This window comes from Anser cygnoides, chromosome 20 (assembly GCF_040182565.1).
Source record: "Anser cygnoides isolate HZ-2024a breed goose chromosome 20, Taihu_goose_T2T_genome, whole genome shotgun sequence".
NCBI lineage: Eukaryota > Metazoa > Chordata > Aves > Anseriformes > Anatidae > Anser > Anser cygnoides.
The window spans coordinates 10,464,178-10,482,280 of NC_089892.1; the positions used below are offsets into that span (position 1 = coordinate 10,464,178).

The 18,103-nt window shown below is 43.6% G+C and overlaps 1 protein-coding gene across 4 annotated transcripts in view; it reads right to left on the reverse strand.

The window, feature by feature from the left end:
* PNPLA7 (patatin like phospholipase domain containing 7) overlaps positions 1-18,103 on the reverse strand; it is a 129,398-nt gene that overhangs the window by 24,362 nt on the left and 86,933 nt on the right. For all 4 annotated transcript variants that reach the window (XM_048056282.2, XM_066980521.1, XM_048056286.2 and 1 more), the window contains 2 exons: positions 11,122-11,278; positions 3,128-3,244 (listed from right to left, as the gene is read on the reverse strand). In XM_048056282.2, the coding sequence (XP_047912239.2) occupies positions 3,128-3,244; positions 11,122-11,278 (274 nt within the window). The remainder of the gene's footprint in view (positions 1-3,127; positions 3,245-11,121; positions 11,279-18,103) is intronic.

The following is an 18,103-nucleotide window of genomic DNA, read 5'->3' on the forward strand; positions in this document are numbered from 1 at the left end:
ACTAAAGATATTCTGATGATCACAGATCTCGGTGCATCAACCACATTTTAAGCAAAAATACAGGAACAGGGAAAGAAGCCTAAGCTACGCTTCCTTGCATATTCATGCATGAAGGAAACCAAGCCACAACCTATTATACACTCATAAAGATGGCATTTCATACATAGTTTCATTTGTTTTCAAGAGAGAATGTTATTCAAGCCCAAAATAAGATTTACGAAAGCTTTCTTTTCAGATTCCTCACACCAGAAACTCCAGCTGAGATGACCTGCAAGAGCACTTTGTGTTTCTGGCATGAGGGATAAAATTCCTGGTGCTCTCCTGGGATATCACAGGATCACAGCATGGCTGAGGTTGGAAGGCACCTCTGCGTCCCTCTGGTCCAACCCCTGCTCCAGCAGGGTGCCCAGGACCACGTTCAGGTAGCTTTAGAAGATCTCCAAGGAGGAGACTCCACAACCTCTCTGAGCAACCTGTGCCAGTTCTGATACGTACTCTGATCTGGCACCCCCAGCTCCTTCCAGAGGAGCACTGCAGTGTCATCTGCTAAGAGCTGAAAAGCTAAGGCTCTGAACTGAGGCAAGAAAGCTTGTGGTTCTCCAAGTACAAACTGAAGCTTCTGTGTCTATACGGAAGGATGGTTCTTGTTGTCTGGGTGGACATGATGCTTCTGTAACTGGCAGGCAAGGAGCAAACGGCATTTCTCTGCAGAGGTCAGGAAATGCTCTTATCAGACGTAGAGCGTCCTTCATCCAGTAGGATGGGTAGTTTCAGAGGAACAGTAACTGTATTTTTCAGGAAATATCTTCCAAGCGCCCTGCCCTGGTTTTTTGTGTGCTTTCCTTAAAGGACTCACGTAGGCTGATTTCTTCTCTTGGAGCGCCTTTGGCTGAAATCTGTAGCAGCAATCACGGGGGTTGCTGGTAACCAGGGCTACCCCACAAACAACACTGCTGGGATTCTGGAGACACCTACGTGACAAGAGCTGCTCGAGAGCAAGTTTTGGAGAAAATGGAAACCTCCCTTTCGATGACAGAAATAACAGTTCAACGTAAGCGGCTACACTCCCTAGCTGCGATGCAAAAGAGGGACGAGGGCACACATGAGAAGTGCAGCAGTGACACCTCACAGCCAGGGCAAGTAAAAAGGATAACCTGTTCCAGTTCCTCTTAATTTTAAGCTTTTATAACAGTTGGCCAGTCCCCAGCCTAGCCCCACGGGCAGAAGTGCTCAGGTTCTGCTAAGTTTAACAGGAATACTGCCAGGATGGAGCGGTAGCTGCCAGGCATCCAAACAGCACCTGTGTTTGTAAGGCTGGAACCAACCCTTGCTATGTGCATTCGCAGCTGGAAATCATTGCTACCCACCCTACTCCAAAAACACCCCAACTGCTGAGAAAAAAAATCAAAAATTTGAAGTTGGGATGTCCTGAAATAATGCTTTTAGAAAAGATTTCTTCATGGCTTAATGCTTTTGTCACTTTATAAGTTACTTTTTACACTTGGGCAGCTTTCAGTTTCCGTCTGTCTGCTGACATGCCTGGCTAACCCATACTGACAGTACAAATTGCAATTAAGAGTAAATGCCTCCTTCCTTCCAGGGCCACACAACATTTCTCCTTATTTATCTGATGGAAGTCTTCCAGCTCAAAGACATCCTCAGTCACAGACTGAAGGGTTTTAGCCTGTGATACCCCGCACTCCCACAGCTGCTGCTGTTGTATGCCTCAGAACGGGATTTCTCATGGACAAAGTTTCCTTCCTGTGACCAGAAGGTCAGAACAGATCATACAATTACAGCTGCGCTACATAAAAATCGTAGTGTAGGAAAGAAGTCTGCTGCATCTTAAAGGCAAGTACAAGGCACTGCTGAAATCAACAGCAGAGATCATAAACCAGTAAGCCATGGGAAGAAAGGGCTACCCAAGGTCAGAGGAGACCTTCCTCCTTCTGTCACTTCTCAGAGCTTTCCTCGGCATTTTCCTGCAAGCTCACACTGCAACATTCCACGAGTCACACCAAGTTAACTGGGAGAAGCCAGGGTCTACCTGGGTACCAGGGTCTGCTTGGGTAATCTACCCAGACTGCCCGGGTCTCAGTGCTTTGCACAAAGGCAGCTCCCCAGCTACACCAAATCAAGGAGAAAGGAGCTGTGTTAGTCATTCAACAGTCGTGTTTTCTTATCAGGCACTGCTGAAGCCAAATATAGAAGCTGGAATGCTTCAGGAAGGGATACGCACAACTGAAGGAGTAAGTGTGGTTGGTGCTGTCCAGCTAACAAAACAAAAATAATTCCAGTCTCAGAAGGCCTTATCACTTTAAAACCTGCTTGTTCCCAGCACCATCCACAGAGGAAAATGCTATTTTAAGCCCCATGTGATGATTAATCACTTACTTTCATCCTTGCATTTAAGTAGGGAATGTTTTGGATTATGCAGCAAGTTATCACTGTATTTTAAATATATTTATGAATCTTTTATCACAAGGATTCCAAACACAGGAATAATGTGGCTAAAACTGCAAATGATGTAAGGCTGTGAGACTACTCAAACCTTCTCTAAGCTTGGTGAAAGACAACCACTGATAATTTACTTCATAAATTGCTATTGCTGGGGAACAGAGGATAGTGGCTATCAGATCAGGTATATCATACAACATTTAGCGATCACAGTCACCATATGCAAAACAGAAAACTTTGATGTTATTTCAGTTTTCAATAGGCTGTTCACAAACACTCAATCTTAAAAAAAAAATAATGTTGAGACCCTCTTAAAGACCTTCTTTTGGTTGTGTCTCTTAGACCCAACTTGCATAAAAATGATATAACAATCTCGGCAATTTTACTTCAGTGACACAATTCTAACTTCTGCTCTCAGACAACTGGATCCCTTTGTCAAACGGAGCAAAAGTAGCTAAAGATAATCTATTCCACCTGTATTTTTCTACATCCACCAAAATGAAAGAATATCCTCCCTCCCATATTCATGTAACAGTATATTCAGTTTAAACATTTTCAAGCACCCCACAGCCCTATCATAATACTAGAGTGGAAGAAAGGCAGAAAGAAATTTGTTACAACAGAATACAGTGAAGTCATCCACTGTACATAAAGTGGGTAAACAACCTACCTCTATCTGCTTATCTTTGAAGATGTTGTTGATGCTACTGTTAAAAGCCGCTCCAGAAAACATAGAGGTTATTGGATACGTCAAGTCCAGAATAGTCTTAAACACTGAATTCATAACCTAAAAAAAAAAAGTCAAAGGTAAATATATTTAAGACCCCATATTAATGTTATTCACATGCGTATCTGAGAGAGGTTGTGTTCCAGATCCCACAGCAAATGTTGGAAGCATTGCTATTGCCAGTACATTTGCTGTCGATGGGACAGGAATACAGCTACAAGAACTACAAGCAGTGACTCCCTTTGTGGTGTCATAAATATCAAATAAAAAGCATCAAATTGCATAGCCAGTTTGAAGTAAGGCTATGTAGGACTGCACATTTATTTCCCTTTCCTTCTAGCCATAAACCCAAACTTTGTTCCAAAGCAGTGTACATAGGCCCAGGTCTTAACAAATGCACATGGATGGCACAACTTAATTACTTATTTTAAATAAACAAGTATATTAGTAGTTATCTCCCTCTTCATCACCTTTTTGATTTGAAACCACAGCATGTTTAAAGTTTCCCATAATGTACCTGCAATTCACCTGCCTGGAAAGGAAATCATAACTCTGTAATGCAGGAATTGATGTAAACACTTGCACAATTCTTTTCATTTATGGATCACACAGCTTTTCTTACCGTCTTTAATCTACCTCCGTAAGCACTTATAAAACACGTAAGTGACTTTCTGGGATTGCAGCAAGTTTAATTAAGTCACGTTTGAAAGAGCTTTAAACACGCTTTCTATGTATTAGTGTCAATTATTTTTCATTCCCCAAGTGAGTTGTTGTGCTCTTCACCTGCTGCTTGGTAGCCAGCACGGAGGTACCGCTCCAGGCACTCTGTGCCAGCCAGGTAAAACAGATCCCATTGGGTTTCCTAAAGCACCACAGATACTATTATATTACACAGCAGTGGGCAGGCACTGTCAAGCGTCTCCTTTCTAAACACACACATACTGTAATTAAGCTTTCATGGATTTTTTTCCTCTCCATTTCCGATGTTACATGTGTACACTAACCTACAAGCTAAAATGATGAAAATACCTAAACTAAGTTGACAATTCAAGCAGCACTACGGCCTCTGTATTATTAGTCCTGTACCTATGCTATTGGTCTCAAAGCTTGATAAATCCTAATAAAATCAGGTGCCTGAATATGTTACACCATACTCAGTTAAAATGCAATAGAAGACAAAGAAAAAAGACTATTAACTCTTTTGCAAATGAATAAGGATTCACTGGATGCAACATTTATATGAAATATTTTATCCCTCCACATTTCTCTAGAGTTTAACAAACAGCTTAACAGACCACATGGCATTGTGCACAGCTAGAGACCAACAGCATGAGACAGCCTCTAAAACTGCAATCTATTAAAGGCTCTGTGATCAACAGCTGGCCTTTGCTTTACTCCAGCAATGATTTAAAGAAGGATTAGCCTACATTGTCATGTCCAGCTGCTTTTAAACATACATTATGCATCTGCCCAGAGAAAACATGGCCAAGAACAAAAGAGAAAGCAGACTTAAAAACTAGTACATAAGCAAAAAAAAAAAAAAAATCAGGAGAAGCTAAAAGCCTCAACACAAAGGCAGCTATGAAGCTGTTACCTTCATTCAGATCCTCATTTTAGGTTTTGATGGGCAGAGGACAGTGTGCCAGCCTAACTATGCACATGCTACCTACAGCTTCAGAGTTAAATAGAATTAATTGTGTACTTAAAACAGGGATTTAGTCTCTGACAGTACTTAGAGCAAATAATTCAGGGAAAGACGAATCTGCCAAAATTCCATTATTTAATACTGAAGAAAGGTCTCTTGAAACTCACCGCCATAACATCAGGCTATCCTTGCTGCAAATGATCTTTATAATGCTGAGCCTCTACATTTTCCCTGCAATTAATGCTTGCAGTCATCTTGTACATGAACAAAAGCCTTCTAATTAATGGTTATTTCCTAATATTCTCCTTTCTCATAACCGAAAGACGCCCTTATAGCAGACGCTGATGGCTAACCGTCTCCCTCAGCCTTCCAAGAATAGCTGCTACCACCTACCATTCCCAAGAGAAATGAACTTACGGAGTGCCTTTTGGAAAGGCTGCCAGAGCCTCTACAGTTCTGCTCCACTCTGTACTTCTCTCCTGTCCAACAGGAAAAGGCCAACGCTGGCATCTCCGACACCGACCCAGCTTCAGCTCCCTACAGCACAGCGATGGGAAGCGCAGCCTTGGGGCATCGCTACCACCTCTCTTCAGAGCAGGCATTCTGCAGTTCTTGGGGAACTTCTCACGCACGTTCATTACTACAGCTCTGCTTCAAACCAGCTAATAAGAGTTTCAACCGTAAAAGTACTTTTTAAGGTTACCCCATGGAATAAGGCAACTTCAGCAAGGGAGGGACAAGGTAAAAGCCTACAAGCAGAAGAACAAGAGCTAACATACATGATGGGCAAAAAGAAAACTGAGCTATTATCTCTGTTATCTGGCTATCTTGTTCTTTGTTGCAGAACGGTTGCAAATCACTGCAAAAAAACAGGATAATCCCAAGGCTTTTCAATGTCCCCAAGTATAAAAAAGCAGCAAGGGTATGGGAGAATTTGTTGCAAGGACAAAAACTAAAAGCAGCAGAACAGATTAAATGATTAAATGATTTTTTTTTTTTTTTAAACTAGTAGAGCTGGAGTCCAGAATTTTGTTTACTGCCTTTACAGTGTTCATCTATAAAGTTTCAGTGAAACAAGCAAAAGAACACACAAAGAAAAATAAGTTAAAAGACGAAATAAATACGTAACTCACACCAACAGAGATTCATCCCAAAGACAGAAAATACAGCTAGCAGAAGTTCAGATTTAAAGGTGACCTATTAAGAAACTTAAGAGATGAAGAAAAAAATATATATATTACTTGGAACCTTTAAGAAACCATGGCCAGCTCAGAGTCCAGTAAAGGAGAGAGAAAGAAAAAAATACATGTTTTGAAATGTTCTGGTCCGGTAACCACTAACATGCAATTTGCATAAGCGTTAGCAGACACTGCTTTTACAGGGCAGCAATAGGACGGTTTGGTGCCTTAACTGTGTGTTTCCAAGCAATAGCCATTTCTGGATTTTGTGTGCACCCTTTTATCTGACCTTCACAGACAATAATGTTTGATTTGGGGTTAACTTCAACACCTCAAATGTTATGATCAAAATGGTAGATACAAACTGTCATGACTATTGCACTACATGAAAATAGATTCTTTATGTATCTCTTGCTACAACTTTTTCTTTTTTTTCTTTTTTTAAAGATTTAACAAAAGAGCAACCTACATTTTTGTCTTTTTGTCAATAGCCTCAAATTCAGAATTGTATCTGAAAGGCAACCAGAGGGAACCACCGAATGTTAGGGATTGGAAGGACCTTGAAAGACCATCTAGTCCAATCCCCCTGCCGGAGGAGGAGCACCTAGATCAGGTCACACAGGATCACATCCAAGAGGGTTTTGAATGTCTCCAGAAGAGGAGACTCCACAACCCCCCCGGGCAGCCTGTCCCAGTGCTCTGTCACCCTCACCGTGAAAAAGTTTCATCTCATATTGAAGTGGCACCTCCTGTGTTCCAGCTTGTACCCATTGCCCCTTACCCTATCATTAGGTGTCACTGGGAACACTTTGGTTAGCTTACAAAGGAAAAAGTGATCTGATTTAGTTTTTACAAGCACAGAACCCTACAGAACAAAGCCTTCTAAACCAGCTGATAAAGTTTTTTAAGAGGCCGTTTCAGAGCAGCGAACCACCGCGCAGTACCATGCAGGCCCATGCTGAACGCCAGCACCAGCAGCCTGGACGATGCCCGAAGCAAGCTCTCTGCTGTAGCTTACCAACCCCATTTGGAAGGCAAAGTGCACTCCTTCATTTGGGCGAAATACGTAACTAACTTCTTATTTCTTCAGGATGCACTGTGCTCTTTAAAGCTGCTTTAGCTTGTATTACATTTTGTTGTGCCTGAACCTGTGCTAAGCCACAATAACCACAACTCCGTTCACCTGGGGAACTGGGACCAGTTTATTCTTCTGATCTCTGGTCAGGAGTTATTTTTCCCCTAATATCTTTCCTGCTCCTCGTGCCAATTGAGCATGGCAATGTTTGCCCACTCATCTCAGATTTTGAGTTTGTTTGCACGGATCTTTCCTTGTAGCTGTTGTTATATACAGGAAGATTTGGCATATGAACAAAATAAAACAGTGTAGGATGCAGTGTAACTTAGAAAACACTGCACCTACTAATTATGCTCTCCCTCTGACTTTCACAGAGTCCTGCGTGCGGTCCCCAATGCATGGGCATTGTGCTCGCCCCCACTTAGCTACACAGGGTGGTTGCACGCCGTCACCCGGGCTCCTCCGCAGCCGTTTGTCACTCCTACAGCATCCCCAAGGCATCCTCAGCATGCACTGAGTCCTACAAGGGCTATGGACTTGGACATAACCCCAGGATAGCAGAGAACAGCTTTCTTCTTTGAAGCAACAGATGCAACAGTTCAGGAGGAGTATCAGGATCCAGACTGACGCAGCTTGATCCGACCCAAAGCAGGGCTTACCCTTGCAACAGGCAGCTCCTGGCACTGCTCTGGCCAAAAACTAGTATGGCAGAAGGAGAATAAAGCCATGAGTTCTTGGCCAAGGCAGTTCATAGCATCTCCCAGAGCTCAAGAACCAGAGCAGCATTAGGTAGGCAGAACCTTGTGACTGCAGGCTCAGAAACCCCAGCTTAGACCCAGTCGAGCTGCCTTGCAACCACACTCAAATCAGAGACAGCAAATGGCTGCAGCACCCTACCCAGCGATTCGTAACGCAGTGCTTGTTATTGGAAGCTTTACATTACGCATTCCTATAGTCATATTCCCTCCAACAACGGAATATTTCTTTGTCAAATATTTATACTTTGAAATATTCATTCTCCAATTAAAAACAACAATCTGAAAACATGAAAGTTTGGGTTTTTTTTTTTTGATTGTTTAATTTTTGTTCTGCTGGTTAAACACGGGTATGGAAGAAATAAAGAGGCACTATATAGCAACTAACCTGACTGATGATTTTCATACACCTCTGTATTTTGAGCAACAAAAAGAAAAGTCATTTATTTCTTTGCTGCTTCATTAGATCCAAAAAACACATCCCATTAGAAATTTCCCTTCTCTCAGCCCCAAGAGTACTACTAGAGAGATGCCAATTTCTAAAAATACCAAGAAGAAAAATGACTGCAGGACAAAAAACAGCATTTACTTTGACCGCTCCAAAGAAAAAAAAAAAAAAAAAGGAAAAATCTGTGTTATCTAATCCATCACAACAGAGATATTTCAAAAACCCCCGTAGGCTAAAAAAGCTAGGCTACAAGGTTTTGCACAAAGAGCACTCAGCAATAACCTTCACCAGCAAAAGCTCGCAGGCTTTAGAGCAGCACAATCAGCATCTTCTGTAGCATGGAGCGCTGCTGGAGCCTTTTTGCATAACGTTGGCTTAACAAAAGCATCCTCCAAGCTCCTCTGTGTCTCTTGCACAGCAGCCGCCTCCTGCAGCAGCCCTCGCTGCCAGGGATGCTGCTCTGGAGGAGCAGTCCTGTAACTTCAGGACACCGGGAATTTGGGGTTGATTTGCTCAGCTCGTCAGTTAGAGAAGCAGCCTTGCTCATACCTGGCCCTTTGGGTGGATTTTCTACGAATTGCCAGCAAATCTGCCCTGTTGTTATAGACAGAGCTAGTGCCTAGTGAAAGGAGCCCCAATGCTTGCTCAGCCTGCAGCTGCTGCAACACAACAAAAAATAACTCAGAATAGCCACTGTTAAAAAGATTTATAATCTATTTTGTATGAACTGTTTTGTACATCGGCTGTGATCTGAACTTGGAGAGAGGGTTTGCATTGCTTTGTTCAGTTCAAAATGCAAACGCTTTGCTGGGCTGGGCTTCAGAGTGTGCTGTTAACAGGGAAAAGGGCTTCAAACAGAGCAGCCTTTTCTGTTTTTGTCCTCGAACCCTTGAACAATTTCTGGTTTGAATGTGGACTTGGCAAGCTTGTCAGAACAATCACAAAAACATCAAGTAAATCCATTCTTCATTAACAACAAGAAATGTTTGCTCTAACAGAGGTAATTAACCTCTCCTCCAGCTGCTTATTTGCAGATTTCAAGGTACAAATACCTGAACAGCCTGAGCAGATGAGGCTGGGCAAAAGCCTGCCCTTTCCTTTGTGAAACCTTCTTTAAGCTTTGCGATTTGTGTTCAGAAGTTAATCAATAGATTAAATTTCTTACTTTCACCTTTAACTATTTCTGGTGAAAGCAACTGTGATTCCAGAGGAGGCTGGTGAGTTGAAGAGCTGCAATAATGGAAATACAATGAAACTGGCTTCAATAGCAGCCCATCCCTGAGAAGCCCAGAAAACAGCATTTTCAACCTGTACATCACCATATCTTCAGAACAGACCTCACACGTTAAACAAGAGGAGATAATCCTCTGGACAAATGCACAGAGGAAAATTCCATCGCTCCAATCTAACCATTAAATACAAGTGCAACTGATAGAAGGCAGTGAGCCACAAACTGCTGGAGGCTAGGAAAATTATTGCAGGGAGGTCTTGCCACATGCTTGCCCTCCTCAGATGCTCTCCTGTAAGCATTTGATAGTGACCAACGAGAGAAATAAAGAGTGAAAGGTTAAATGTATCTCAGATACAATTCAGTCAAGTTATTTTTATATCCTTAATCTCAAGCCTCCTACACCTTTCTGATTTCAGTGAACTGCTCTGTATCATAAACAGTTTATATTTCAGGTGCTTCTCAACCCAGCCAGGCACAGGCAGTTCTTAAATAAAAAGCACGAAATCTCCATTTTCCTAGTGACAGAGAGGTGAAACAGCCTGGCTCCCACAGCTGTCTTCCCATCCCGACAGCACAAGCATGCATGGGCCTCAGTATGCATTTTAATGCCATGGATTGTCTAGCTTGCAGGGTAAGGGGTGTCTTACAACCACAGAGCAGATTTCACCTTGATGCCATGGCAGGTTAGAAGACACCTGGGAAAGATAAGCAGTGTGTACGTACCAACTACGGCCTCTTTCTTATTGCCCCCTAAAACTCAAGATCTAAGCAGACCCAAAGCTCAATCCAGTTTAGAGAAATCCCCACATTGCTTGCCTTCCAATAAGGAAACCAACATGAAAATGTGATTTTCACATAAACAATACAAAATTGGAATCATACTTATTACTAGCAAACTTCAGAAATGATGCTGATGTTAACCATTAGTCAATTTAACCAGTGGAACCTGCTGCTAGTACAATTTTCCCCCAACATCCTACATTCATACACAGACGTCACTGTTTCAAACAACCTTCCAAACCTTGATTTAACTACGAGTATATGGTTTTGTAATTATTAAATATTACAGTTAAAAATTTATCCAGCAGCAGAGTACCACCACTTTGGAACTCCCAGGCTACAACGTGAGTTACACATTTTGCATTTAGTTTAGAGAAGGATTACCTCTGTCAATCAGTTCCACTGAAAAATGACAGCATGTGAGAACGAAAGAGAGAAAGTTACACAAAAGAGAAACACATTTGTTGAGAGTTGGAAAGGAAACAGATTCCAGCACATAAAAAAGAAGATAAAGCAGAGATAAACACAGGCTAACACACTTAAACAATATCATTCTGCATTCATACTGTGACTAGGAGTTTGTACAGAGCAAAATTTTGCACTCCTCAGGAGCTCACATCCCTGCAGCCTGCCAGCACCATAGCAAGCAGCTTTCAAAATTCACTCCTTCTCTGCCAGGCAGGGGCCCTTTTTTCATACAGATACAGAAGTGCAGATGGCTGCACTTTCCTTGGATGGCTGCTTGTGCACTGCTGCCTAGTAAGGCTGCTGTTTAAGCTCTTGCACTCTATCTGAGAGGAGAAATACAAGATTTCAAATTCTTACCATTGCCCACTGCCTAGCTTTGATCCTCATCTGATTGTAGCTGCGTTCTTCAGCGTACAAGGCACTCATAAAAGCACCGATAGATGTTCCTCCAATCATATCTACAGGGATGCCAGCTTCAATCAGTGCTCTGATAACTCCCACTTGGGAGCATCCCCTGTGACAAGAAGAGAAGAAAAATGACATTATCAGACAAACAGACATTGAAAAGGCATAAACACATGAATGCTGCCTTCTAAAGGAACCTGAACGTGCATCAGCTGAACTGCCAATCTACTGCTAAACAAGATTCAATGCCAGAAAAAGCGGAGTCATGAATGCAGAAATTTTCCCAAAAAAGTCTCCCTGATGATCATAGGAAACGCAGATCGCCCAGTCTGACTTCAGTGTGAAATTCAGCAATACAAGAACAGCCACGAATGAAACCAGTGGACGTGCAAGGGTCAACGTGGCTTTAAGACAGCAATGCAAAAATCTACCAGAGCTGCTCTCAAGCAGCCAAGGATGACTGGATTTCAGAGACCTTTCAGTAAGATTCTTTTCCAGTGATTCTTCAAGAAACAGCCAGCCTGGGATCATGGGATGGAGCACTGCACAGATTAATTATTAACTTGAAGATGGAAAACAGAGCAAGAGAAGACAAGCAGTCATCAGAAAGAAGGAATTTTGTTCAGCACACAGACCCAGAAAGGGGCAGATGAGGAGGCAACATTTGAGGATAATATAAATTCCTTCAGGACAGTAAAACTAAAAACTTCCTCAACTTCAAGAGGTGCAGAAGAATCTCAGAGCAATGACGGAGTTGAGTGATAAAACACATGAACCTCAGGGCTGACAGGACAAGGAAAAAATACAAAAGTAGCAATGCCCATACAGCAACGAGCTCCTAACTAGCTGAGTTCACACCACATTCGGAACTGCTCTGATGGTCACTGAAAAATATTAACTCAGTTTTCAGGGGAAAGTCAAAAAGCAAACAGAAGAAACCAGAGTAAAACAGAAAACATAAGGACATCAATCCAGAATACGTCGGCATTCTGAAAAAGGCAAACAAGCTCCAACGTCTCGCTAAGAGAACGCTGCAGAACGAGGAAGTGCCCAGGGTATGGCAAGGACTGCACACGAGAAGAAGCTAGGCTCGAATCTCTGAGTGGGGAAGATTGCGACTGCCAGGAGACACGGGGCCACCCAGGTCATTCCACAGAAAGTCTGATGAAAGAAAAAGAATCTACGCGCAGGCAGACGTACGTAAGACAAATTGGGGAACCCCCTGTAAGCGCATACTAAAGAGGTCAAATCACAAATGGATTTAAGGGTGGCTGGGCAAGTCTGAGATCCCGGGCTGCCAGGGGCTACTAAGCACGAAGGACCTAGGTGCAACCTCGCATTCAGGAAGCTCTGCAGCTGCTCATTGCTACCTACGCTCATTTCTCAAGCCCATGCTATGACCATCAGACAGAAGAGCGCAGAGGTGGAACATTTGATCTGAACTGGCACGGTGGGCCTTACAAGCGATGACGCCCTAATGGGAGAGGAATCCCTGTCCCCTCGGTAAAGGCAGCACAGAAGCAGAGAAATTAGCAGTGGAGGCTGATCTACCTTATCAGTGCAGAGTTATAGCCTCCAGTTTCAAATGCCTTGTTCGATTAATATCAGGCATGTCAAATCAGTTCATCCCACCCAGATGGATGTTTCTGCAGTTTAAGCCATACAGCTGTAATAACTTCCTTTCCCCATTTTCATCCCATTTTTCCGCTCCCCCGTGGTTTGCTCTATTTCCATCCTTTTTCCCCTTGCTGTTTACATCCTATAAATACTTGTTAACAGCTGCCAAGTCCACTGTAGGTGTCATTTGGCCAAGCTATGCCAAACGCATTCTTTCCATCCAAATAAATCCCCTCCAGCTGCCGAAAAGCTTTGAGACAGGTTCTCAATTATCCTGGTGTAAATGACTTCAGTGACAGATCTGCACTGGTGTAATCCAAGAGCAGAAAGTGGCTCATTTAGTTTTTGTCTCTGAATTCTCCTTCCGCCACTTTCCTACCGCTTCTTCCCATAAGACGCCCTAAGTTAAAAGAACTGTATTTTTCCCATCTGTGCCAGAGAAGCCCATTGTTAATAGGTTTGTAGATTGCAGCTATTTTTGCAATCTGCTTCTCGTGCCTGGTACTTACTGCTGCCTTGTCCCTGTGTTATAACTAGCTGATACTTCACTAAGGAACAGACCTTACGCTATTGGACCTGCTTTCCAGAGAAAGCCTACATCATGTGGATCATTACAACATCAAGTAATTAACGTTAATTACTATAAAGTATTTCCTTCTTGGAGGGCAAGTCTAAACTGGCCAGGACTAGCTTCAGACGGGATTCTCTCCCTTTAATCTTTTCCACAATGGGATTTCTTCATTCACAGGTTCGTGCATCCATAAAGTAGGAGGGGTTTGATGTGATCACTCTGGATTTGTTTTACTTCACTGTATGATGTCCTTGAATGAATAACAAAATCTTACTGCTTCTAATGGCAAAGCATCACCTCTGTGCCTTGGCAATACGTGCATCTCCCAGCTAAATGCGTAACAGTTACGTATCTCCAAAAGACACACTGATTTCAAGGTGCTGACCTGTAAGATGGGAATGAAGGTACTTCTCTTGCTCTGAAAGAGATCTCCTATCAACTGCCAGACTAAGTCATGCTTCATTTATACAAGACTACAAAGTCAATTCCTCCAATTCCAGCATCCTCAACAGCTTCATGACCAAACCTATTTGTGCAAACCAAAATCCCCTGGAAAAGTAAGGATGCTCAAACCCTCTCCATTTCTCCACGTGCCGATGGCCTCCTGAAAGATGACTTCCTAAATGTTTTTACCCCTCTTAACGCCTTTAGGCCACCACTACCCCACAGCAACAATGCTACACGAAACTTTTCAACAACTTGTCGCCGTTGGTTCGTTCTTGGCCACTTCTTCTCAGCTCACAGCATGCGCAAACACGGGCGCGCTGCCAAAGGAAGCTGTGTGCCGGGGCCGGCGCTTTGCCAGGCAGCGCGCATCCCGCTGACAGCTCGCCGGTGCCTCACGCACAGCCAGCGTGGGCAGCCCTCATACTACAGCTGGAGAAAAAATAAAAATAAATTCAAGCCAGGGGGTAGGTCCCCGCTAACAGTCTGGGCACTTGGGCAGGAAAAACAGGGATCGCGTGCTTCTTGAAACACCAGGAATAATTTCACATGGGATCTGCCCCGGTTTAGGGCAACATGATAATACAAGTGTTTGGCATGCACAGGACAAAGCAAGATTGCTTGTGGCAGTACTGCACGTGTGCAGCAATGCCAGAGCGCTCATGTGGAACGGAGGAAGGGACTGGGAAATCTCTGCCACCGGAGCTGAACGTCACTTACTCCAAAGGTAAGGAGGAAGAGCGGAGTCCATCTAGAAAGTGGAAAGGACCGTCCCGGGTAGGGGATGCACGTTACGCTGCTGGAGCTGCACACGCAGCTGTTCTTTGCCTGAAGCTGCCTGCCAGTGCAGCTCCATGGAGCATTTCCCCTGCCAGGATTAATGCCTGTCCCCAAGTCCTTGGTGCCAAGGACTCCTGGCACCAAGGACAAGTGACATAGATGATTACTTTCCAATAATTTGTACCAGAACCCAAAGATCTGCCCAGTGCTCTGGAGAAGTACAGAGTCTATATATTAACAAAAACTCTTCCATCATATATCACCCCTTAGGACAGGCCTGGTTAATCAGTGCCCTTTGTAGAGAGTGGCAATGGCACCAACCAGTTCAAGGAGGAACTGGAAATAAGACCCTGGACATAAGACCTACGTTCTGCTTTCACCCCCTGGTACTGCCTCACAACCTGATCTGAGCAGGGCAAGTTATGGACTACTTTCTGCAGCAGCTCTCCTCCAGTGCTGCTTACTGTACGACTTACCAAACTCGTTCTTGCAAAGCCTTCAAAAACAGTGACATACTTCCTAAATTCCAAGCACCATTTCTTCTTTTCTACCAATAATTACAAATAAACGACCACAAAGCAGGGAGAAGAGTTGTGGGGTTGAAGACGTGCTTCCTCAAACAAGATAGCCCAGCAGTCAGACAGCAGAGTCTTTCTGGCAGGTCTGGCAGGAAAATTCCTGCTCCTGAAACAAGCCCATGCTTTCATCCCCTGGGGAAATGTTACTGGCATGCAACTCTAATACACGGAGGCCAGAGCTCAGCTGATAGAAGAAAAATTCTTCTGAGAGAAGTGCATCTGTCTGCTCCACACGTGCCTGCCAGAGCTCAGATTAGATACGACCCACTGGAAAAAGCGAGCAAATGTAGCAGGACATTTCAGATTAAGCTGTCAGTAGGAATACATGCTGTCCTCCATGCTCAGGTCAGGGGGCTGAAGAAAATGCAATTAATACAAAACAGAGACGGTACACCAATATTTTCCCCACAAACAACATTTAATGTATCAAAAGGCTGTTGCCCATCAGTGTCAGGAAGAATAAACACGATCCTGTGAGCACACAGCAGGGACGCTGTTTTCTTACCATGACTACTGGAGCTGCAAGGCTGCAGACTGATCATGCTGCCCCTACTGCTGCCCACCGCAGTTAAAGAAAGAGGAAAACACAGCTCAGGTCCCCAGCCTCCACAGCACCTCTCTCTTCTCCTAATAGACTCATTGGGATGAAGGAGACATCTCTAAGTGCGCTGAAGAGATGCTATTTCTTTTGGTGAAAAAGCAGAATTAAGGTCACCGCTGCTGCAGAACTGTACCGTGTCTCTAACCACAGATCCTCTGACGTGGGATACACAGCTTGCTGCATCAACTTCCTGGTGTAATTAAGTAGCAAAGTAGGTAGAAAACCAGGGAAATTGCCAAAGGGACTATACTAAGCTGCGCTATAACCTAACAAACCTGAATTAAGTCTCTCTCATAACCTTAAAACTCCTGAAGAAGCGAAGATATAAATATAAGAACAGTTTGTTCTTACTGTAACAGCCTTGACTCAAACTGTTTTATGAGCAGTTGTTAGAGCACAGATGAATGTTTAAGATAGAGAAGTTTGCTCTTTGCATGAAACAAATGGTTTTTTGTTGATCACTGTGTTAAATGGCACAGTCACAGACTGAGAAATCAAGCATGTCTTCCACATGCTGCACGGGAGCAGAATTATCCCTCATTTGGCACCTCCAGTCTTCTGCAGCTGCAAAACCACATACGAAGAAGGCCTTGAAATCTAATCATACTCGTACCTTTCCAATAATGTTATTTCCTAGGTTTCCTGACCATAGGGCTTCCCAGCATCATAAATTTGCCAGAATTACAGTGATGGAGCTTTCAGCTTAAAGAGGTGACAGAAACCAGAGTGCTGCATTTCTCTTCCTGCAGTACTACTTGCACACTTATGAGGAAGTTTCTGTTCAGGACAATGTTTAAGAATTAAGCCCCATTTCTAAGCTAAAGAGAGAGAATAATCCCTCATTATCTGGTTCTCATCCCAACATCCGCCTACCACCATGATCCTTCCCAGCAGCTGCCTTGAAGGAAGCTTTCATGATTTTAAAACCATCCCCAGTTACATGTGTATTGATCCAGAGACCTCAATTCCTCCCATCTTCCCTGCCATTAGCAACGGCCTTGTTTCATCCTCCCATTTAGCTCTGCTCTCAGATTCCCACTGTCTACTTAATTCTGAGATAAGGAACCATTTTCCCTTTGCCATATTATAAGGATTGCAAATTAATCTTAATGCTCCTGCACACTCAGCACTAAGCACGCATGGTTGTCAGGAAAAGCACCTCCTGTTTATCAGCACCCCAGTGAAACGACCTTCTCGTGAGAAAACTCAAACAATGTTTCCTTTTACTCCCGACCTTGTTTGCACTCTGTATAACAACTTCAGAGCAAACTTTAAACAGATTTGTGTCTGACACACAAGGAAACGAGCAGAAGTTGCTCAGACCTTCCGGAGGGGCTGTCAGGTTACTTAGCCCTGAGATGTGAAAGTGTGACTAAGCCACAGGACTGGAGGAGAGGGAAAAAAAGAAAGCCAGAACAGAATTAAATCATATAAGTGTGTTAGCATTTTCTGATCACACCTGCTGGTCACACGTTCTGGTAGGTGGGTGCAGGAGGCGAGAGGAGAGGGAAAGGCGAGGCGATGCTGCGTGGAAAAAACCGCACGTCCCAAATGACTCCCTGCTTCGGGAAATGAAATTCCATCTCTTATTCTGAGCCAAGAAACAATACAATTACATACAAAGAAAAATCATTCCTTTGGGAAACAAACATCTCCTTGCTCTGTCCCCCACCACTTACAGTTATTTATATTTCAAAGCAACCTCTGTGAGCACGTGTCTGGGTGCTGCAGCACGGCAGGGAAAGATCCACGGACCCGAGAGGCAGCGGCAGAGCACCGCAGGGGAGGGAGGGGCGAGGCCGGGACAAACCAGCCACAAGAGCTGCCCGACCCCTTGTACTGAGCATTTAGAAGCACAGCACCAGACACAGACAAATTCTTTAAACTGCTGTGCTTTTAAGAGTGGTTTTACTCACAACTCCAGTGTCCTTTCTTAATGGGAAAAGCTTGTTGCCCAGATAAGGTTAGACACAGATTCCTAAAATCACAGCAATCCAAGGGCTTTATCCTCCTGAAAGCCCATCAACTGGCAACAGACTGCTAAGGCTGCTACATGGGAAGAGCTCTCTTAAAGGGGATTTCTTCCACTTGCAGCTTTGTGACACGGCACACGGTTGTTTCAGATGACACAGATACAAAACCAGTAACGAGAGAAAAAACCACACCTCCGTCTGCTTGTTTAATTTCGTCTGTATATCAAAGTACTGCTAGGAATTAATGAGCTTGGTGGGTTGAAGACTGGAGGTCAGGACAGGACGGTCCAAATAAACCACCGGCAATTATTTACCCTTTTTTTTTTTTCCCCCCCAGTCATAACCTTGAAGTAGATGGCTCCCCAGTTTC